The sequence below is a fragment of the Bactrocera dorsalis genome, chromosome 3 (genome assembly GCF_023373825.1).
Source record: "Bactrocera dorsalis isolate Fly_Bdor chromosome 3, ASM2337382v1, whole genome shotgun sequence".
NCBI lineage: Eukaryota > Metazoa > Arthropoda > Insecta > Diptera > Tephritidae > Bactrocera > Bactrocera dorsalis.
In genome coordinates this window covers 10081625-10105831 of record NC_064305.1, presented here as the reverse complement: position 1 = coordinate 10105831, position 24207 = coordinate 10081625, and the positions used below count along the sequence as shown (strand labels likewise).

Genomic DNA, 24207 nt, shown 5'->3' with positions numbered 1-24207 from the left:
GGCTTTAATTGCGCCAAATCTAATAAATAAGTTTCCCTCAAGGGTGGTACACTGATTATAGCAGCTCTCCAACTTTTCGAAATCATTTTTGTTGTACGACTACTTCAAAATAGACCTCAGTTTCGGCGATCACCTGTTCACTCGATGAAAATTTCTTCCCAGTGAGCATACTTTTGATATTTGAGAACAGAAAATAATCGTTGGATGCCCTACAACACCTACTTTTTCTTCAAATGCGACCGTTTTTAGCGATTCCGTTCTTTAAACGGTCCAATAACGTTATTTAATAGTCGCTGTTAATGGTCCTTCGTTTTTCAAGGTAGTCAATAAAAGTAATTTCATGCGTATCCCAAAATTTAGAAGCCATAACCTTGCCAATGGATTTTTGCGTTTTTCCATGCTTTGGAGCGGGTTCGTCGTGTGCCGTCCACTCGGATGATTGTCGATTGAACTTCGCATTGAAATGATGGAGCCAGGCCCGTAGCCAGCTTTTCATTTCGGGGGGGGGCTGAAGTAAAAACATATATAAACTTTAAATTTTCTGTTTATTAAAAAAAACAATATAAATTCATATACATATTACTTAAATGATTTGGTAGTTGTAACTTAAATAAGTAATATTTTTCTTTTCTTCCTGTTTACCATATCATTAATTACTTCATCTGGATCTATTTTAATATCCCAGTGCACTGCAATAACAGCAAGTGCACTCAGCCGCTTATTGCCCATCACACTGCGTGGTAAAGTTTTTATTCTTTTTAAGGTTGAAAAAGTTCTTTCAACGGAAGCGGTCGTCACTGGAAGAGTTGCTAAAATTGTAAGCAGGTAGTGAATATTTTTAAAATACGTTGCATCTCAATGTTGCAGTAATTTCAACACTTCTATGGTTGGATCTATTATTGATAAGCTGGCACATCACAATCGATACTATGATTTTAATGCTGTCATTGATATTTGCTCCTCGAAGTAAATAGTTAAATTTTTTAATTCTTCGGCATTATCAATTGCAGCAAAACCTGGGAGTAGAATTTGAAATGACGAGAGTATATGCTCATTCACTAATAAACGTTCTGTCATGTTTTGAATCAGAGCATCAACGCATGGAATAAATATTGTAACTCTGAAGTGGCTTTCAGGGGTTGTGCAAGGTGGATTAGCACGAGTAGTTTGACGCGAAGTGTCAAAAAGATCTTTAGACATTTGTGATGCAGTTTGGAAAATATCGTTGAAAAAATCATCCGCTGTTTCTCTTATCTGGTGCAGAGTTCTTATTAATTCTTTGGCTCGGTTCATTGCTGATACAAAATCCATAGATTTTTCGTGGAGTTGCACAGACAGTGGCAGCGTTAAGCTGAACAATTGCTCACAGACGAATAGACTAAGCAAAAAATCGCTTTTCTCTACCGCTGCTAAGAAGGCTGATGCTTTAGACGAAATGGGCCATGTCTTACTCGAAATTATTTCCAAACTTAGTACAATGAATTTGAAAAGCTCCACAAAGCTTATAATGCTTTCATGCCTTTCTATAAACCTTGTTTCACAAAGGCGAACAAGTCGTATTTTTTTGCTTTCTGGTGCGTGCTTCTGTATAACGTCCTGGAAAGTTGTGTTTGCATTTGAAAGGTTTCTAAATAAATTTTCTATTTCATTGACAATACCAAGGCAGTTCCGTATTAAAGGTAATGACATAGTATTAGAAAGCGCAAGGTTCAATCGGTGACTAGCGCAATGAACATATCGTGCTTTTGGATACAGTTGTCTTATCCTGGTTTGCACTCCACTTAAATGCCCTGACATGTTTGCTGCTCCGTCATATCCCTGTCCAACCAACTTCGCCATATCAAGATGGAGATCTGTACAACGCTTAAGTATGACTTTTGATAAGTTTTCAGTCACCGTCTAGTGTAGTTGCGTACGACTGTTATAGGTTTGAGCTGAGTTGTGTATAAGAGTTTCAAAAGATTCAGTCAGTGATAAATCTTTTTTATTTGCGATTTATTTAAAAAATTTCCTTATTTTGGGGGGGGCTTCAGCCCTCAAGCCCCCCCCCCCCCCCTGGCTACGTGCCTGGATGGAGCCCTGTTTCATCTATTGTCACATGCCGACGCAAAAAATCGGCTTTATTACGCTTCAACAGCTCCAAACACTGCTTCGAATCATCAACTTGTTATTGTTTTTAGTGGAAAGTGAGCACATCCACTTTGTACAGAGGCTTCCCATCCCCAAATATTCGTGAATGATATAATGTAGACGTTCAGTTGACATCTTGAGAACGCCTGCTCTCTCGAACAACTTCACATTACGATCATACAAAATTATTTTGTGGACTTTTTTTTTGATGTTTTCTTCGGTAACAAATTCTTACGGGCAACCACTGCATTCAGCGTCTTCGGTGCTCATTTCACCACGTCTAGACTTTCCTGGGGGGTATTGGGAAATTCCTCATTCAGACATCGGCTCCGCTCAATCTCACTATTGCTTCCGCTTTAAACTTGGATTCCGGACATACAGGTTTGGAGGAACAGAGTAACCGATTTCTCTTTTATTTTTAGTTTAAACACTTTTCTCTTAATTTTTTTTTTATTAAAAAAGCCAAATTATTTTAAAATATTATTTTAATTGTATCTATTTTTTTTTAAATTATTTCGCACATTCACTGCTCCGCAATGCGCTCATAACGTTTGTCATTGACAAATTTCAAGTAAATGCCTTTATAACTTAAAACAATGGACAGAGGATCGAATGTGATTTCAGACGGTGTCTTCTCACATGTAGTGACATAATGATTCTTCAAAATATGCACCAAACCCAGCTTAGACTGCAGCATACCGATGCGACCACCAATACAGTTACGTGGTCCACTACCGAAGGGAAGGTAGGTCATAGGCTTATGGGTTTTCTTATTCTCGATGCTGAAGCGTTCAGGATCGAAGGTGTTCGGGTTGGGCCAAAACTAGAATTAAAGGATTATGATAACCATAAAAATTGCTTGAAACTTCAATCGACGCAGTAAGTACTGAGTTTATTCGTAGCTAAACTAACTCACCTCGGGGTCACGTTGTATGGCGAAGACTGGTACATAAAGTGCCATACCTACTGGCGTGTGTAATCGTAATATTTAAGATCGGATTGCTTTTCTCCTTCCTTCGGCGAATGTTGTCGATCGAGAAAAGGTAGTACAGGATATAAACGCAACACTTCGTCGACTACCATACTCAGATATGGTAGATTATTGATAGTCTCATATGACATTGTACCCTGTCCAGCTACGAAAGCTTCACAGATCTCATTGCGCAGACGTTCTTGTAAGTCGAGTCGTTTAGATAATTCGTAGAGCGCAAATGTCATCGTCGAAGATGACGTCTCAAAATCAGCTGAGAAAAACACAGCAGCTTGTGCTGTCAAAACATCCTGTAAATCCTGCAACGCTAAAGCCAACTTAAATTACAATTGTAATTTTGATAATATTTTGTGTTTAGCAAAGTAAAGCAAATTTTGTTGTTTTTTCCATAAGTACTTAATAATTAAAAATTATTGTTGTTGTTCGATAATCTTCAAGTAAAAGTATACATAGGTATGAAAACAAATAAGGAAAGTAGCATTTGGTCACTATCTTTTGATAGATAAGAAGTACTACTTGCCGCCCTTTCTATAAATAGGCTTTAAATAGAAGCGATTTTAATTACCGTTAGATAAAAAACAGTCCACAATCATAAAAAATAAATGCTTCAGAGAAAGACCATCCACTCAGATAGCAAGGCGGCGATACTAGCCTTGAACCCATTAACAGTGCGTTAAGGGTTGGGCAAGAAGTACTTAACGTCGCTATCTATGCGTTGTGTGTCTTTGGGTTAAGAGTGGTATAAGTGCCAGGCTATAGCGGAGTCGCATTAAATTGTATAACTGATGGCTGGCAAGGAAAGGCACCTTAGAACCGACATGTGTAGAATGGGAGAGGTTTGGTGCTCCTGTATCCTCTTGTGTTCCACCACCAGAAAGCTAGGCTTCACCAGAGCTTGGTCCGCGCTGGGCTACAATCAGTACAGGCACTGTGGCAAATGACTTTTGGCCCAAAATCGATCGCAAAAGAACTAGGGATCCCTTTGCCCTCAGTAAGGCTAACATCTCCCTAGTTGTGGGGCTTTTAACAGACCATTACCCTATTGGCGTCCATGCGGTAAGGAATCTTGGAATCTTAACAGACAACATCTGCTGAAGCTGTATGGAAGAAGATGAGGTGAAAACAACTCAACACTCCCTTCTTGACTGTTCCAGCTTTTGGGAGGTCAAACACTTGGAAGGCCACACTTTCAGACATCCCACCGAACTGGTGGGGATGGAAATTAAACGCCTGTGCAAATTTTTAATGGGTACTAAGTGTTTTGCTAATTTATAAGTTCGAACACAGAAGTATTATTTTCTATGGCTTCACAAAGCACTACATATAACAGTTCACGTGCGATCTCTCTGGTTCAGCCAGCTAACCTAGCAGGACTAACATTCCGTCCGTTCATTTGTCTGAATATACGTGAATTTGTAATTCAGTTTTAGAGATATCATTCTGAAATTTCGCAGACGTCCTTTTCTCCCCAAGAAGCTGTTCATTGGTCGGAATCGCAGATATCAGATCACTATAGTACACTGTCATACAAATTGAAGGATCCAAATCATGCTTTTATATAGAAAACCTTTTTATTTGACAAGATATCGCCACGAAATTTGGCATAGTTTATTGCTCAAAGCAACGGTATATTCTCCGAAGAAATTGTTCAAATCGGGCCACTATAGTATACAGCTGTCATACAAAACGATCATTCAAAATCAAGTTCTTGTATGGAATCCTTTGTATTTGTGATACCAGATTTGCCATACCGGGTTCCCAAAGCCCTCTCCAATAGAGGAAGCGACTATTAACTTTCTAATCGAAACAAAATACTATACTATACTATATAAGGGTATTTTTAGAAAATTAAGAGGTGATTTTTAGTTATAAAGTTTAACTTGGGTAGCTCTGTCATATCAAGAATTGGAACTGTCAATTGTGGTCATGTGATTTATTTGCGTTAGACTGCTTTTTGTGAGAAACGTCAGACCAAAGGCGTATAATCATAAAACCGAAGCAAAAACGCAGCGACAGAATGAACTTTATAAGACAAACAGCCTATAATTGGCTCGCAATTAAAATGTAAGATACATACAGACATATGTACACATCAAACGCGTTTCAAATAAATTAATTTAATTTAGTTATTAATTGCCTAAGGCACGCGTCGGTAATACAGGTATACGAGTACAATAAAAACAAATGTACATTTTAATTTATGTGCCATCTAACCTAACCTAACCTAACCTAGGTACGCCTGACTACAAAGCCCAACATCTAAGATCTTTACCGGCTATTGATAAGAAATTGAAAATTAAATATTTGTATTAAGTAAGGTCAAGTGCCGTTAGCCCCACATGATGTCGCGTTTGCTCCACTGGTTGACTGATAAACTGCAAGTCGGAGTAGTTAGACTTTATTTGGCTAGAACTGTTTTGTTAAATAAACAATGATAAGCTAAATGCTGTAAAACGTTCGACAAACAATGCAAGGTTATTCCAAAGTAAATAGGACTTTGAAAACGAAAACAGAACATGTGGGTTTTTCGGCAAAATCAACTTATTTTATTAAAAATAGGCTCCTTGTGCTTCAATACGAGGGCTGCTATATATATTTCTGGCCTAGGCAACACTAAGTGTTGCCAGGTACAATCTGACATTTCCATTGGAAAGTTTGACATTTTTTAGCATAGCATCACTCAGAACGTTTTGTCATTTAATCGTGAATTGTTTTATTTACAGGGAATTAAAAAATTCATCTCGGCCAAAAAATGGAATTAACTCGTGAACATTTCCGTGCGATCATTTTTCACAACTTTCAACGTGGATTATCACGACAAGAGTGCATCGATGAACTAAAATCCTTGTATGGCTATGAAACACCATCCTATAGCACTGTGAAAAACTGGTACAACGAATTCAATCGTGGCCGACGCTCGCTCAAAGACGAATTCCGTGAAGGTCGTCCAAAAACAGCCGTTGTGCCAGAAAACATCGATGCCGTACGTGAACTGATATGCAAGATCGTCATGTAACATACCTTCAGATAGAGGCATGCCTATGAATTTCTCCCACCAGCATACATTCGATATTGCATGAACACCTGGCCGTAAAAAAGGTTTGTGTGGATTGGTGTAAAGAAATGCTGAAAAAATACGATCGCGGTGCTTCAAAAGACGTTTATAAGATCGTCACAGGTGACGAATCATGGATCTATGCGTATGAGCCCGAAACAAAACAGCAATCGACCGTGTGGGTCTTCCAAGACGAGCCAAGTCTAACGAAAGTTGTTCGTGGAAGAAGCACTTTGAAGCAAATGGTCGCCTGTTTCTTCGGAAAACTGGTCATACGGCGACTGTTCCGCTTGAGCAACGTAGGACGGTCAATTCTGAGTCTTACACCACCATTTGTTTGCCTGAAGTCTTCGGAGAAATTCGAAAAACGAACAAGAGAAGACGAATCATTGTGCACCATGACAATGCGAGCTCTCACACATCGGCTCAAACCAACGCCTTTTTGACCGGCCAAAACGTCGAATTGATCATCCGCCGTACAGCCCTGACTTGGCACCCAATGATTTCTTTTTATTCCCACACATCAAGAAAATAATGCGTGGTCAACGATTTTCGTCGCCTGAAGATGCTGTTGAAGCATTCAAAAACCATGTTTTGGAGGTGGCTCAATCGGAGTGGAAAAAGTGCTTCGAAAATTGGTTTGAGCGCATGCAAAAGTGTATAAATCTTGATGGAGAATATTTTGAAAAACAATAAAACCATTTTCGTTGATAAATATTCCTATTTTGATTATTAGGCCAGAAATATATATATTGCAGCCCTCGTAGTATTGCCACATAATCGGTTGTCTTTATAGTCCGCCGTATCCTATGCAGCGACCCCAGACCATTGTATGAAAACGATCCCCAAATCATAATGTTTTCGCCAACATGTTTAACGGTCTTTATCGTATACTTAGGGTTATAGGCAACATATAGGGTGATTTTTTAAGAGCTTGATAACTTTTTAAAAAAAAAAAACGCATAAAATTTGCAAAATCTCATCGGTTCTTTATTTGAAACGTTTGATTGGTTCATGACATTTACTTTTTGAAGATAATTTCATTTAAATGTTGACCGCGGCTGCGTCTTAGGTGGTCCATTCGGAAAGTCCAATTTTGGGCAACTTTTTCGAGCATTTCGGCCGGAATAGCCCGAATTTCTTCGGAAATGTTGTCTTCCAAAGCTGGAATAGTTGCTGGCTTATTTCTGTAGACTTTAGACTTGACGTAGCCCCACAAAAAATAGTCTAAAGGCGTTAAATCGCATGATCTTGGTGGCCAACTTACGGGTCCATTTCTTGAGATGAATTGTTGTCCGAAGTTTTCCCTCAAAATGGCCATAGAATCGCGAGCTGTGTGGCATGTAGCGCCATCTTGTTGAAACCACATGTCAACCAAGTTCAGTTCTTCCATTTTTGGCAACAAAAAGTTTGTTAGCATCGAACGATAGCGATCGCCATTCACCGTAACGTTGCGTCCAACAGCATCTTTGAAAAAATACGGTCCAATGATTCCACCAGCGTACAAACCACACCAAACAGTGCATTTTTCGGGATGCATGGGCAGTTCTTGAACGGCTTCTGGTTGCTCTTCACCCCAAATGCGGCAATTTTGCTTATTTACGTAGCCATTCAACCAGAAATGAGCCTCATCGCTGAACAAAACACGCGCGCGAAACACATTTCGAACCGAACACTGATTTTGGTAATAAAATTCAATGATTTGCAAGCGTTGCTCGTTAGTAAGTCTATTCATGATGAAATGTCAAAGCATACTGAGCATCTTTCTCTTTGACACCATGTCTGAAATCCCACGTGATCTGTCAAATACTAATGCATGAAAATCCTAACCTCAAAAAAATCACCCGTTATATACGGTCTTTTTGCATAATGAATACCTCGATCAGAATTAAATAAGTTGACTTTTGTTTCGTCAAACCAGAAAAGGTTACGTCATTTTTCTTTAGGCCAAAGAACATGTCCTTCGGCAAACTTAAGCTTTTGTTGCACGTTCTTTTTTGACAACATAGGCCCAGCTTCAGCTCTTCAGATTTTCCTTCATGAATACTTTGCGGTTAGTTGATGGATCAACATCAATATTCAAATCACATTTTATAAGTTTTGACGAAATTAATTGGTTTTTCTTAACATGGCAAACTATATTTTCTTGACAAACAACGCTATTTTTGACTTCTTGGCGCTTGTTTCAACCTGGGAAACCAATTTTAGTGCTTGTTCAAATAGTGTTTTGGAAGCAGTCAGTATAGTCGCTACTTTTCTGTACGAATTTCCTTGTTTCACGAAATATTTAATATGTTCTGGAGTTTTCGGATCGCAGTAGTCCTCCTTTCCCATATCGATACAATAAAAAGAAAAACCAGGCTTAAATTGATTGATATTAAAACCAAAAGTATTATTTTTGCCTTATCTATGCAAAAAACCACGTTTTAGTAAAAATTTTCGTGATTGCTTTTAAATAGCACGCTGTCCTCATTAAATCGCACAACTGCTTGCGGACTTTGTTAAGAACAAAATGGCTTTTTACGAAATGTGTGCAAACTTTGCATTTGTCAAACGGTATCTGTTTTTATAAATAAGAAGTGATAAAAAAAATGCCGTTAACTAGCGTACATTTTCATGACTTAGTACAATTTTATTCTTATTTTATTTTTTATGCATCCCTGTCCTTATTATTTTTCACATAACTCTAAGTGCAACGTTATAGAGTCAAAGAGAAAATTGATATTTACACTATTTTGTATACAATACGCTATAAATTATGATTTTTTTTACTAAAAAAAGTTTTAAAGGTATGAAATTTAAGGTTTTTACACTAAAAATTTTTCCAAAAAATATTTTTTTTGTTTTCAAAAAGTTGAGGTTTAATTAATTTTTTTACTATACAAATCTTTAAGCAATAAAAATTAATTTTTTGTTTTAGAATCCAATCAGTACGAAATATATTTTAAGTTTTTAATAAAATTAAAATAAGAAATAAGAAAAAGATATATTTTTTTGGTGTTACAAAAATATTTCAAATTTTAAAAATATATTCTTCTTTTTAAAATCCAATCAATACATTTTTTGCTCTAAATTTTTTTCCAAAGAATAAATATATTTGTTTGTTTCCAAAAACTTGAAGGTCGAGGGTTAAAGAATTCTTTTCTTTACACAAATCCAATCAGTACGAAATATATTTAATTTTTTTGCACTAAAAATTTTTCGAAAGATTAAAAACATTTTTTTTTTTGTTTTTTTTTTAAGTTAAAAAGTTGAAGATTGAGGTTTAAATATTTATTTTTCACCACAAAAATGTTTTAAAGTTCTGGAAATTAATTTTGCTTTTTAAAATCCAAACAGTACATAATATATTTCACGTTTGTTGCACACACGTTTTTTTAAAGGACATACAATTTTTTTGCGGCGAAAAGCTTGAAAGTCGAAGTTTACATTTTTTTAATGTTCAAAAAAAAATTTTATGTATATAATTTTTAATCGAAAATTATAATTTTTCCTTAATTTTCGAACAATGCACTTATTTTTTTGAGGTGTTGTTTACGTTTTTTTTTAAGTTTTTAAATTTAAATTTAAAATTATAAATTATTTATTTTTTTATTGTAAAAGTTTAATTTAATTGCCTTCCGTTTGTAAAAACAAATTTAGGTAATAGTTATTCACAATTTTAAACTTTTTATTTTTTAAGAAAATTATATCTTATATTTTTTTTATAAGTCATGTATATCGGCGTTTCCATTTTATTATTTCCCAGAACACTTGCTTGCTAATTTAGAATTAAACACACTAATGTTGTTAGAAGATACCTTTATTATTAATATTATTTATAAATGCGATTTAAATTTCTGGCGACCTTTTGTAACGCGCTTCTACCACATTACTAAGTTTACGAGTCTCACAGATTTGCGCTTTTATTCTGTGCCGGCAAAATTACAATAATTTTAATATATACATACTAACTCCCCTATTCTGTGCATTTGACAAATTAATAAAATATTGAAAATTAATTCAAATATTTATCAAGTAATATCCGTGACAGACATGTAGTAACTATATCATATTTGGTACAAATTCCATATGTGTGTCACCAAATACTATCAAAATACCATATGAGCATTGTAGTATTTTGCTGGTAACAATACTATAATGTTTCATTGTTTCATTGTGGTATTTCCATAAACAAAAAAAAGGTAACAAACTTTGCTAAAAGCTTTTACACAAAAGCTCCTCGAAATATTTCGTCAAAATGACTTAGAAAATTAATAAATATGAAATGGAAAACAAAATATTTTCACAATTTTTTTTCCGGAAAAGCAAGAATTGTCTTATTTTACGAGGTTTGACAATTAAGTAATGAGACTGATTTTATTGCCGCGCTTGTGGTAAACCTGTGACCTTGAAATTACCTTTATCTTTTTTCGGCATCTCTCCCCTCTCTACTGATATATGTACCATCGCTTTAGCTTGTTTAGTTCGCCTGCTGCGTCAAGTTGTGTAGACGTGTGTTTGTAGAGCTCGTCACGAAAATAGAAAAACGAAATCAAGAGTCGCGATAAAATTTTGTGCCAGATTGGGCGCCGATTGCCAAGTACTCGAAAGATTGCGAAAACGAGTCAACAGCGTGCGCCCAGACATCGCTCGTAACTGGATCCTTCATCACGACACGCGCCGTGCCACACTGCCCTCAGCGTGTCCCAGTATTTGGCCTCTAAAGAGATCGCCGTGTTGCAACTGCCGCCTTATTAGCCCGACATGTCACTCTGTGACTTTTTTTGTTTCCTAAAACAAAATCGGTGGTCAAAGGATTCCATTTTGAGTCGATTACGGACATCCAGGCGGCCGTGACGAGTGTACTCGCGGACATCCCAGCCGAAGCGTTCCAGAAATGTTACGGAGCGTGGAAAACGCGCTGGAATCGCTGTATAGCTGCCCAAAGGGACTACTTCGAAGGGGATGGCAGAGTTGTGGAATAATTTTCAAATATACGGTTTTTATGGAATCAGTCTCATTACTTAATTGTCAAAATTTGAAATTTATTAAGCATTTCGTATTCTGTGTCTGAAATAAAAAGCTCTTCTCTTTATAAGTTGTTAAGATGTCAAATGCTCTGGACAGTGCTCGTTATGAATTAAATATCTGATTGTGCATCTTGTTGTGATAATGGAAGATACTTTACTTTTGTTATTATTGTTAAACGAAGATGAAAATTGTACAACGCCAGGAGAAGGCGAACCCGATTCCCCAATCGATGGCGATGGAGCAGACGTTCCATTTATGGTTGTTTACGCGTTGTCCGCGGCGAATATCGCATTCGATGAAAAGATGAGCTGTATGAGTTACACGTCGACATTGACATAGTTCAACGCTGGCTAGGTCATGTCGTCCGAATGGACGGAAACACTCCAGTTCTGAAAGTATTCGACGCAGTACCCGCCGTGGGAAACAGAGGAAGACCTCCACTTCATTGGAAGGACCAAGTGGAGAAGGACCTCGCTTCGCTTTGAATCTGCAATTGGCGCCACCTTGCGAAAAGAAGAAACGACTGGTGGTCTAAGGATCTCACTATTGCTTCTGCTTTAAACTAGGATTTCAAACCTAGGGGGTTAGAGGGATAGAGCAACAAATTTGCACTTTATTTTTAATTGCAACACTTTTGTGTTTACTTTTTTATTAAAAAAAAATATTTTAAAACATTAATTTAATTGCATCGATATATTTTGAAATTATTTCGCACATTCATTGCCTCGCAATGCGCTCATATCGTTTGTCATTGACAAATTTCAAGTAAATGCCTTCTTTGTAACTTAAAACAATGGACAGTGGGTCGAAAGTGATTTCAGACGGTGTCTTCTCACATGTAGTGACATAATGATTCTTCAAAATATGCACCAAACCCAGCTTAGACTGCAGCAAACCGATGCGACCACCAATACAGTTACGTGGTCCACTACCGAAGGGAAGGTAGGTCATAGGCTTATGGGTTTTCTTATTCTCTGTGCTGAAGCGCTCAGGATCGAAAGTGTTCGGGTTGGGCCAAAACTAGAATTAAAAAATTGTGATAACCATAAAAATTGCTTTAAACTTCAATCGACACAGTAAATACTGAGTTTATCCGTAGCTAAACTAACTCACCTCGGGGTCACGTTGTATGCCGAATATTGGTATATAGACAGCCATACCGTCGGGTATTGTGTAATCGTAATACGGTTTAAGATCGGATTGCTTTTCTCCTTCCTTCGGCGAATGTTGTCGATCGAGAAAAGGTAGTACAGGATATAAACGCAACACTTCGTCCACTACCATACTCAGATATGGGAGATTATTGATAGTCTCATATGACATTGTACCCTGTTCAGCTACGAAAGCTTCACAGATCTCATTGCGCAGACGTTCTTGTAAGTCGAGTCGTTTAGATAATTCGTAGAGCGCAAATGTCATCGTCGAAGATGACGTCTCAAAACCAGCTGAGAAAAACACAGCAGCTTGTGCTGTCAAAACATCCTGTAGATGGGCATTATATTCACCTTTCGCAACAGCCTCTTCTTTGAGGCTCACCAACACATCGATCAGATCGTTACGCGTTGCTTTGCTCTCCTCTCTTAACGCCATCACTTGACCGATGGTGCCACGTATAAATGCGCTGAACTCCGCTGGAAAAAATTTAGCACGAAATGTAGCGGCCCACTTTGGAAAGAAAAAATTGACAAAGAAGTCCTTAGCGCGGCTGAGTGTAAAGATGAACATTTTTCGTCCTATCACACGAAACTCGGCATTGGGATTTACAAGACTGTTGGCTTTCACACCATAAGCGATGGTGGCAATCATATCGGTGGTGAAGCTAGCACAAACCTCTTTAACTTCAGTTACGAAAGCGTCGTCCGTTTTCGCATACGAATTCAAATGGGCTTCCAACTCCGTACCGATCTATTAGGGCGAAACGAGGGATACATACAAGTATAGTAAAAATATATATTAATACAAGAGTTAGGTACTTATACTAACCTCAGTCATTAGTGGATACATTTGTTTGATCTTTCCCGTTGTGAAAACCGGCGTTATTTTTGATCTCAAATCCTTCCATGGTTGATCTTGTATGAAAAATAGATTATTCGAGCCCAAGGGATCATCGTGTGGATCACAGCCACCTGACCGATTGACGAACTTCGGAAACTCCTTGATTAGCACATTTTTAATAAGTTCCGGTTCACGTAGCACTAACGCTGGCCGATTAAGTATGTAAATGCCGACTGCCGCAGCCTTTGACATTCTAGCGTCTTTATAAATTTCCGATAGATATAGATAGAAACTATTGCTCATTGTAAACAAAACTTGCATATTGCCAATCAATGGGAATGGCGTCATATAGGGAATCTTATTGCGTTTCCAGTAGCCATATGTATAGCGACACCAAATGTAGACCAACCCCAAGAGAGCCGCCAAGAGGCAAGCAGTATTTACCGACAGCATTATACGCTCTACATTCGCAGAAAATAGGGAAAAGATTGAGAAGATAGAGGAAAAGAGAGAGAGAGTGATTATTAATATAAACAGTAAATTATAACGGGTGATTTTTTTGAGGTTAGGATTTTCATGCATTAGTATTTGACAGATCACGTGGGATTTCAGACATGGTGTCAAAGAGAAAGATGCTCAGTATGCTTTGACATTTCATCATGAATAGACTTACTAACGAGCAACGCTTGCAAATCATTGAATTTTATTACCAAAATCAGTGTTCGGTTCGAAATGTGTTTCGCGCGCGTGTTTTGTTCAGCGATGAGGCTCATTTCTGGTTGAATGGCTACGTAAATAAGCAAAATTGCCGCATTTGGGGTGAAGAGCAACCAGAAGCCGTTCAAGAACTGCCCATGCATCCCGAAAAATGCACTGTTTGGTGTGGTTTGTACGCTGGTGGAATCATTGGACCGTATTTTTTCAAAGATGCTGTTGGACGCAACGTTACGGTGAATGGCGATCGCTATCGTTCGATGCTAACAAACTTTTTGTTGCCAAAAATGGAAGAACTGAACTTGGTTGACATGTGGTTACAGAAATGGAAGACAACATTTCCGAAGAAATTCGGGCTATTCCGGCCGAAATGCTCGAAAAAGTTGCCCAAAATTGGACTTTCCGAATGGACCACCTAAGACGCAGCCGCGGTCAACATTTAAATGAAATTATCTTCAAAAAGTAAATGTCATGAACCAATCTAACGTTTCAAATAAAGAACCGATGAGATTTTGCAAATTTTATGCGTTTTTTTTTTAAAAAAAGTTATCAAGCTCTTAAAAAATCACTCTTTATAAGCAGTTCACCGACTCGTACGAAGGTAAGTTGGCAACACTGAAGCCAACTTAAATTATAATTGTAATTTTGATAATATTTTGTGTTTAAAAAAGTAAAGATATTTTTGTTGTTTTTTTCCATAAGTACTTAATAATTAAAAATTATTGTTGTTGTTCGATAAGCTTCAAGTAAAAGTATACATAGGTATGAAAACAAATAAGCCAAGTAGCATTTGGTCACTATCTTTTGATAGATAAGAAGTACTACTTGCCGCCTTCTCTATAAATAGACCTAAAATAGAAGCGACTTTGGTCACCGTTAGTTAAAAAAAACAGTCTACAATCATAAAAACTCTGCATGGAATTTTTGGGATTAATTTGGGCAGTGCGCTCCAGACTTGACCTCTCCGTTGAGCCTTAAAACCTGTGCTCCACAAAATAACATAAAGTTCAGTATAAGCATTCTCTGGGAGGTTCTTATGGGAATTGTTACTATCTGCAGCGAAAATATCTCTAACTGTAAGATCTACATAATATATCTATGCTTCTATTAATCTACGACTTTCACTTGTCGACCCCTAGCTAAAGTTATCTCTTAATCTAATATTTATATTAACAAATTAGCTGCATTTTTTCGCAAAAATTGCATTTTTTTCGAAGTGTTTCATAATGAAAAATGAGGGTTTCAAATAAAAATTTGAAATTTCGAAAAATCCTCACGGCGTTGCCAGGAAAAAAAAACTATTTTCTAACGAATGCCTTTCACACTTTGACTGCATACCGGATCAATTGGATGATGGAGTCGCTAAACCGAACTCTAGCGTCTCCTTTGCTGCCCATATACCGGCAAGGAAGTTATGGTTGGGAAGAATCCGTTGGAAGAGAGGAGCAGTGAGGATGGGTTATATATGGATCAATACTTGGGGGGAGGGGGGTGGAGGGGCTTACTGTCAGGAGCTCTCTATTGACTCCAGCTTCAGACTTACTGACTATTACAGTGTTTTTCAGAGCGAGGTTGCAGCCATTAAGGTAGCAGTAGATTTACTGCCACGGAGTGTTGCCTCCTTCAGAGAAGTGTCATCCACTCAGATAGCAGGATGGCGATACTAGTCTTGAACTCATTAACAGTGCTTCAGCGTTGGTCAAGGAGTGTGCTTTGCTCCTCAAGAAGCTGCTCATTTGTCGAAACCGCCGATATCGGACCACTATAGCATATAGCTGCCATAAAAATTGCATTGAAAATCGATAATTGCTTCGTAATTAGAATGCAAGATACATATGTACATACTAAACTCGTTTGAAAAAAATTTAATTAATTTAGTTATCATTTGCGCAAGACACTCGTCGATAATAGAGGAACGAGTACAACATAAACATATTTACAGATTTATTTACGTGCCTTTAAGCATGCTTGACTATAAAGTGCAATCTTTAAGATCTTTACCGGCTAATGATAAGAAGTTGAAAATTAAATACTTATATTAAGTACGGTCAAGTGCCGTTAGCCCCACATGTCGTGTTTGCTCCACGGTCTGACTGATAAACTGTAAGTTGGAGTAGTTAGACTTTATTTAGCCAGAACTGTTTTGTTTTATAAACAATGATAAGCTAAATGCGTTCAACAAATGATAGTTACTCGCATTATGTAAAATATGTATACAAAGAGAGGTAAAATAAAAGCTTAAAAATACATGTATACAAATGAGAGTAAGACAGCGGCATTTTGAGAGTTTACGATCGTCATTTAGAAACCTTGTACATTTTACATGTTTTTATTTACAGAAAAACATTTTTGCGTTTTTTTTTTTGTAAAAAAGGTGCGAAAATTGCACATGAAAAGTATATATTCTAACCTCAAACAAAAATATTTATCATTGAATTTTACTAAAACCTTGTTTAACAATATTATAGCTAATAAAATTAGTTGGCAAACGCCGTAAAAGTTAATTGTGTTGCACTGTAAGTTTATTTTCTTATTAATTTTCAATATAATAGAAAAAATTTATTGGGCATAATTATTATAGTATTTTTTAGGTTGTTTGTGGTTACATTTTTATATATTCTATTTTTTTTTTTTTAATTTTATATGAAGACTCGTTGATTTTCATTACACATGTATGTATGTATGTATATACTCCCTGAACAAATGCCACGAAGTTTTCAATACCCATATTGTAATTTAACTAATGATCGGAGTGTCGAGCTAAGTCGAATTTGTATATATGATAAATAATCCCTAAGATTTTTCAATAAAATACAATAGTGCTTTTTAATTTATTAAACAATAGTAATGTTATTTATTTGCTTTTATGTTAAAAAGGTTTTTCAAAGCAAGAAAAAAGAGAAGAAAATATTTTCTCCTCATTTTTTTATAATATTCATTTTTTGGTTGTCATAAATATTTTTGCAAGGCATAAAAATTATTTTTTTTGTAATTAATTAATATAGAAGCGCAACTTTTCTTTTGAAGCACGTTAAATTATTGTTTTTGTTTAACAGAAATTTTTCGAAGGAAGAGATATATTTTTTGGTGTTACAAAAATGTTTCAAATTATAGAAATAAATTTCTTTTTAATATCCAATCAATACATTCTTAGCACTAAAAATTTTTTTCAAAGAATAAAAGTATATTTTTTGTTTACAAAAAGTAGAAGGTCGAAGTTTAAAGAATTCTTTTCATTACACAAATCCAATTAGTACGAAATATATTTCTGTTTTTTGCACTTAAAATTTTTCAAACGAAAAAAATAATATTTTTTGTTTTCAAAAAGTTGAACGTTTAGGTTCAAATTATTTTTTGCACTACAAAAATGTTTCAAGGGTATGGATTTTAATTTTTCCTTTTAGAACGCAATCAGTACGAAATATATTTTACTTTTTTTTGCACTAAAATTTTGTCCAAAGAACAAAAATATTTTTTTTTCTTTTCAAAAAGTTGAAGATCGAGTTTTAAATAATTTTTTTTAACAATAAAAATGTTTCAGAGACATGGCAATTAATTTTCATTTTTAAAATCTAATTAGTACAAACATGCTTCAAAGTTATGGAAATTAAGTTTCTTTTTAAAAATTTTTTTTTTTATCAAATCAATGCATATTATATTTCACGTTTGTTGCAGAAAGATTTTTCGAAAGAAAAATTTTATAATAAATTTTTTTCATTACACAAATTTTGCAAAGTTATGAAAATTAATTTTTCTTTTTAAACTTCTTGCACTAAAAATTTCTCCCAAGAATTAAAAAAATTTGGGTCGAAAGACTTGAAAGTGAATGTTTAAAAAAATTGTTTAAAACGTTTTAAAATATTTTTATATTAGTTATTTTTAACCGAAAATTTGTATTGTTGCTTAATTTTCTAACAATGTACTTATGTATGAATGTAGATATAATAATTTTTTTCACTCTAAAAACTTGCACAAGGTATACAAATTTATTGTTTTTACACAAGGCGCAATTTACAGTTTTTTCTAAAGTTTTTAAAATTCAATTTAACATTATTATTTATTTTTTTATTGCAAAAACTTAATTTAATTATTTATTTTTAATTTTTATTTTTGTACAAAAAATTAGTTAATAGTTATTCACAGATTTTAACAAAAAATATTATTTTTTTTTTTAAATTTTTTAAAAAATCATATTTTATATTTTTTAATAAATCATATTTTATATTTTTTAATAAATCATGTCTTAAATTTTTATAATAAATTAGCGTTCCCACTTCACTATTTCACACAACACTTGCTTTCTTATTTAGAATTAAAAATACTAATGTTATTGGTAGACAAGTACCTTTAGTAAAATAATTTTTACAAATGCGTTTTAAATTTCTGACGACGTTTTGTAACGTGCTTCCACCGCATTACTAAGTTTACGAGTCGCACAGATTTGCGCTTTTATTCTGTGCCGGCAAAATTGTAATAATGATTTTAAAATATACGTACTAAGTTAGTGTTAAATACTCATAAGGAAGTATGTAAGCATGTGTATGTATGTGTTATCAAATGTGCAAACAAAACAAAATAGGCATAGATATACAAACATATGTGCATAGTGCATCCATATACACACATTTTCATAGCACATGCTTATATACATACATAGTTTATTTATTTATTGAGATGTGAATACTTATTAATTAGCATTTTGCTGTAAATACGCGACTGCGGTTCTAATTTCACCGGCGCGCAATCGAAAAAACATTCTCCCGTAATGACTACACCACTAGGCGCCTATAAGCGTGCATGGTTGCGTGTGTGGGTGCAAGTTGTTAAACAAATAATTTACATATACGCTACTTGAACACTTCCACTATCAATCAAATTGTCGTAGATGTAATAAGAATTTATTTGCATGTGCATATATGTACATACTTATAAAACAACGCAATAAAATATGATGTCACATACGGTTAACTATCAATAAAAGATAATAAAATAATTATATAAACAAATGTAAACATAGAGTAAATCAAGGTCGTCAGCTAGTTGCATTTTTCAAAGCGATAATGCCAAAACGTCTTGGCGATATTACTGCATCGAACACTGCCACCAAATAGCTCTCTGCATAACCTAACTCTTTCAAGTACAACAAACGATCCAGCAATATGAGGCTTTCTATCACCTGAGCAAAACACATACGTAACAAATAGTATAAATGCATGTAATGAGCATCGTCTGCGTATTGTTTTTGTACACTATCCAACACAGTTGCGTCCCAGTGTAAGTTACAATTTTGTGACGCGAACTTTTTACAACAAAGCGCCACATACTCATTAAAATTGGCAAATTTTCGCACTTTGCCGACTTGCAATTTCTGACGCATTTCTTTCGCGCTATCGCAAATCAAGACTTCGAGTAGCGCACGATAGTAGAGTGTAATGTTCATGGCGGTGCGTTCGCTGGTGACGCGTTCGAACGATTGTGTGGCCAACATGCGTGCATTGCGGCCGAGCGTTAAACGTTTGTCGCGCAAAAACTGACTCATTGGGAAACCCGACGTTGTTTGACGTGCGTTAATCGTTGCGTTTTCAAAATACTCCGGTAGAGCGAATTCCTCTTGCAGCAGGTGGTAGCAGCAGCCGATATTACAAATAAGTTTGCATTGTGGTTGTTCGTGAAAGAGACGCAGACAGGTGGTGGCTAAATTGCCACAGGTGTGCAGGCCGGTTAAACAGATGGCGCATGTATCGGTGGCTTGCGGAAATTGCTGTTGCAAGAGTTGTACTACATTTAAGTCCGGTGTGATAAATGCAGCTGTGGTTTTATAGCGCATCTCCTTTTCGTTCGCATTTGAAATTGTTTCAGGCGTTGGCGTAGCTGTTTTTTGCACATTTTTGCCGCGTCGTTTAGGCGTTATGCCTTGTTGTTGTAACTCTGCGCGCTTCACTAAGCCATTCCAAACGCGCTGTTATGAAAATAAAAATAATAATTTTGAACACTTGCGTTTTAAAAACAAAAAACCTCTCCTTGCCTCTAACTTGCGATTGCGTTCCAAAGCATTTTCGGTGTTCAATTCTTGAAAGTCAATACCTAGCACACGATGCTTATATTGTAAGGCAAGACGTGATGATAAGTAGCCCTTGCCATCCCCCGCATCCACAATGTATACTTCGTTGTTGCTTGTGCAGCTCGATGCATAATGTATTAAGCGATCAACTAGCGCGGCTGTTATCTCTACCTTTAATATAAATATAAAATATATTATTGTTTTTACAAATTTGTTAAGCCAACAAACCTCGTGCCGTTTCTTCTCGCTCATAAACTCTTTAATTGTCAAATTTTCCGTCTCATCGTCAACCAAACCTAACGCTTTGTTCAACTGCTCCATTGGTGTTAGTATATTAACGCATTTATCTAAATAATATTTTCTACAATTAGCCACAAACTGCTTAACACCACTGAATTTGTTGTCTTTATCATTATTTTGCCAAAATACTGTTTCAATGCAGTTTTGTACGCTCTCCACATCTGGTACTTCATGCTTTATCTCTGCGGGCACATAAGTCTGCCAATGTTGATCTGTCAAATAGCTAACCATATGACAGTTGACAAACTCCCAATGTGGTTGCATGAAGTGTAAAATCTCCTCCAAGCACAAGCGTATTTGACTGCTACTCATTTCATTAGATTTTCCAATTTTTAAAAAGAAAAATCTTTGGCTCCCTCTGTCGCACCACCACTACTGCTGTTGTTTTCTACTTTTTTAGTTGTGTTTCCAACCTTGCCTGCCGTCAACACACGCACTCGTCTGTATTGATTGCGTATATCCTCAACCATGCCAATTATATCAGCTTCGGCATTATTATCACGTGGAAACTGATCTATGCTCGTACGTAATTGTTGTAATGCTCGTTGCACCTTTTCAGTGTGTTTGTGTTGTTGTTGTGCCACAACAATGCTGTAAATTTCACCTAATTCCTTGCCAAGCTGTAGCCCTTGCTCGTAGCCCAGCTCATAACCTTCTTTCTCCCCACGTGCACGACCCACTTCTAAGCCTTCCTGGTAACCCTCTTGCACTATATTCTCTTCTGTTAAAAGTATATTGTCCAGCAAATCATTGAAATCCTGTTCCGCAGCAGCCATTACAAAAAAAGTAAAAATTGAAAACGCGTCTAAAATAAAAATGATTTGTTGGCGAACAAATTATAAATTACTTACAGCTGATTTTGATGTGTGCTGCTTCTTCAGCTAGCGTACTGCTCATTCACAATGATAAAATGCGAGCACAGGTTGGTGTGTGTTATTGTGAATAACATTCTAGCTTTTGAGTATGTGCAAACACCGGTTTGTCGAATAAAAAAAAAAAAAAAAAAAGTTGAAAACGGAAGAGAGAGGTTTGTTTCCCAAAAACGCTGTCAGAGATTTACATATGTTAAAGTTTCTTTGGGCCTATTGTCAACTTTAACCGAAACCTTTATAATCATTACCGTTCCTCTCTTTGTCAAGCAAAGGCCATATGAGTTGCAAAGTGTCAATGGGTTAGGTTCGGGCATAAGGCCTTCAATATATTGGTATTTTGGTAGCTGGGGCAGTTGACACTAGTTAATCAGTTGTATCGATGAGATGAGCATAGATGTCAGATTATTAAGCTTTAGAGTCATACAAGACATATATTTACTATGTTTAAAAGGCATAACGAGTTTATAACCTTCAAAGGGAGTTTGTGGCCTGTGTCCAGTTGTCTCTCTGCAAATGTTTTTGAGTTAAAAGTCTTTGAGCAAAGACAAATTTTGGTCCGTTCTGTTACTTAGACCCGACTCCCTCAGCAATAGTTATTAATATTGCTGGGATGCGCTTCTGAGATAATAAAGTGTCTTCAGAGGATTTTTCTTCGATACATGCGCATGTATGTATATTTTTCGTGAGTATTCGGCTGTGTTCCTTAAGGTTAGCATCCAGCTCTCAAGTAATTGCTCAAGAAAAAAAAAAATACATTATTTCGCAAGTAAATTTGACAGCTGGTTACACATTATGAATGGTCTACATCAGAAGAGCAAGAGAGGATAAACAAAGAAAATAAACTTTGTGCATATTATTTACATATGTATGTATGTGTTTAGTAACATAAATATTTTCATTGAGATTTGAGGAATGTTGTTGATGATTGGTAAGTTTTATACAACATTTCAAAATGAAATATACTTCATAATATTGATTTTAACTAATTTATGATGATTTTAACGGTTTAAGGTTGGTACGCAGCTCTCAAGTAATTGCTCAAGAACAAAAATACATTATTTCTGAAGTAATTTTGACAGCTGGTTACGCATCGTGAATGATCCACATTAGAAGAGCAAGAGAGAATAAACAAAGTAAACAAACTTTGTGCGTATGTATGTATGTATGCATGTGTATGGTAACACAAATATTTTCATTTAGATTTAAGGAATGTTGTTGACGATTGGTTGGTTTTATACAACATTTCAAAATGGAACATACTTTATAATAATGATTTCAACTAATTTAGGATGATTTTGACGATTACTTCGAATTTCCTGCAAGAAACAATTGTTGATTTGATGTTTCTTCGCAAAACCAGGTTTGCCATATTCACATTTTATTGAAACAAAGTATTAAAAATTAGTACTAGCTTTCTTAAGAGCTGCGTACTAGCACAAGTAACTCTATCGCAGGAATGTTTCTGGACCGTTTCTTAAGCGTTTTTTTATATGAAGTTTTTACGTTTCTTGAGAGCTGCGTACTAAGCTTTACTTTGAATTTCCTTCAAGAAATAATTGTTGATTTCATGTTTCTTCACAAAACCAGGTTTGCCATATTCGCATTTTATTGAAAAAAAATATTAAAAATTAGTACTAGATTTCTTGAGAGCTGCGTACTAGCACAAGTAAATTTATCGCAGGAAAGTTTCTTGACCGTTTCTTAAGCGTTTTTTTATATGAAGTTTTTACGTTTCTTGAGAGCTGCGTACTAAGCTTTAAATACATCCACATTTTTCACTTTTTGTGGGGTTTTTACCTAAGAAATCTTTATTTTAAAAATTACTTTTTACACTCGTAGTGAGCATCATTTATGCGCTAACAATTATGAGGAAATGGAGCGCTGCCATATTATAATAAGCAAATATGAGCAATTCGCTATCAGCAATCTTTCCATGCATATGGACTTTTACCCCTCCGCCCAAGTAATCGGAATCGTGTCCATTAGTTTTTATAATTTTTAAAAGGAAAAATCTTTGGCTTTCTCTGTCGCACCACTACTACTGCTGTTGTTTTCTACTTTTTTAGTTGTCTTTCCAACCTTGCCTGCCGTCAACACACGCACACGTTTGTATTGATTGCGTATATCCTCCACCATGCCAATTATATCAGCTTCGGCATTATTATCACGTGGAAACTGATCTATACTCGTACGTAATTGTTGTAACGCATGTTGAACGTTTTCAGTGTGTTTTTGTTGTGCCACAACACTGCTGTAAATTTCACCTAATTCCTTGCCAAGTCGTAATCCTTTCTTGTAGCCCAGCTCATAACCTTCTTTCTCCCCACGTGCACGACCCACTTCTAAGCCTTCCTGGTAACTCTCTTTCACTATATTGTCTTCTGCTAAAAATATGTTGTCCAGCAAATCATTGAAATCTTGTTCCACAGCAGCCATTACAGAAAAAAGTAAAAATTGAATACGCGTCTAAAAAAAATGTTTTGTTGTCGAACAAATTATAAATTACTTACAGCTGATTCTGATGTATGCTTCTTCTTCAGCTAGCGTACTTCTCATTTACAATGATAAATTGCGAGCACAGGTTGGTGTGTGTTATTGTGAATAAAATTTTAGCTTTTGTGTATGTGCAAACAACGGTTTGTCGAATAAAAAATAATAAAAATATTAGACTCCACAAGAGTTTCCGCCATACTAACGGTTAAGTAATCGGTTAGTTTCCCCACATCGCTATACGAGATTTTTGTGAGTTTTTATGAGTTCCTTTAGGTCCAATTGGCAATTTTAACCGAGACCTTTATGTTCGTTATCGCTCCTCTATTTGTCAAGCAAAGGCCTTATGGGTTGCATAGTGCCTATGAGTTAGGTTCGGGCATAATGCCTTCAAAATATTGGTGTTTGGCCGTGACTTGCTGCAGCAGTTGCAAAAGGGAGTTTTGTGGCCTGTCTCCAGTTGTCTCTTTGTAAATGAGTTTGAATTAAAAGTCCTTGAGCAAAGACAAATTTTGGTCCTACTTAGACCCGACTCCCTCAGCAATAGTTATTAATATTGCTGGTGTGCGCTTCTGAGACAATAATG

General features: G+C 35.8%; 4 protein-coding genes and 1 pseudogene across 4 annotated transcripts; all 5 read right to left on the bottom strand.

Moving 5' to 3' along the window:
- Positions 1-2612: 2612 nt before the first annotated feature.
- LOC125777244 (cytochrome P450 6g1-like) lies at positions 2613-4174 on the bottom strand (annotated as a pseudogene).
- Positions 4175-11773: 7599 nt separating this feature from the next.
- LOC105222603 (cytochrome P450 6g1-like) lies at positions 11774-18603 on the bottom strand. Its single transcript, XM_049453029.1, has 4 exons — positions 18244-18603; positions 13173-13645; positions 12303-13094; positions 11774-12209 (listed from the first exon to the last, which is right to left on the bottom strand). The coding sequence occupies exons 2-4, from the start codon at positions 13635-13637 to the stop codon at positions 11907-11909; spliced, it is 1560 nt and encodes a 519-aa protein (XP_049308986.1). The 5' UTR covers positions 13638-13645; positions 18244-18603; the 3' UTR covers positions 11774-11906.
- Positions 18604-18749: 146 nt separating this feature from the next.
- On the bottom strand, positions 18750-20571 carry LOC105222596 (probable methyltransferase-like protein 25). The gene is made up of 3 exons (XM_029548814.2): positions 20188-20571; positions 19924-20130; positions 18750-19857 (listed from the first exon to the last, which is right to left on the bottom strand). The coding sequence occupies exons 1-3, from the start codon at positions 20569-20571 to the stop codon at positions 18931-18933; spliced, it is 1518 nt and encodes a 505-aa protein (XP_029404674.2). The 3' UTR covers positions 18750-18930.
- A 20-nt stretch (positions 20572-20591) lies between these two features.
- Positions 20592-21104, bottom strand: LOC125775266 (protein LTO1 homolog). The gene has a single exon (XM_049453045.1). It carries the CDS (start codon positions 21033-21035, stop codon positions 20592-20594), a length of 444 nt encoding a protein of 147 aa, XP_049309002.1. The 5' UTR covers positions 21036-21104.
- A 1590-nt stretch (positions 21105-22694) lies between these two features.
- Positions 22695-23654, bottom strand: LOC105222595 (protein LTO1 homolog). Its single transcript, XM_011199986.4, has one exon. The coding sequence runs from the start codon at positions 23565-23567 to the stop codon at positions 23130-23132; it is 438 nt and encodes a 145-aa protein (XP_011198288.1). The 5' UTR covers positions 23568-23654; the 3' UTR covers positions 22695-23129.
- Positions 23655-24207: the final 553 nt, after the last annotated feature.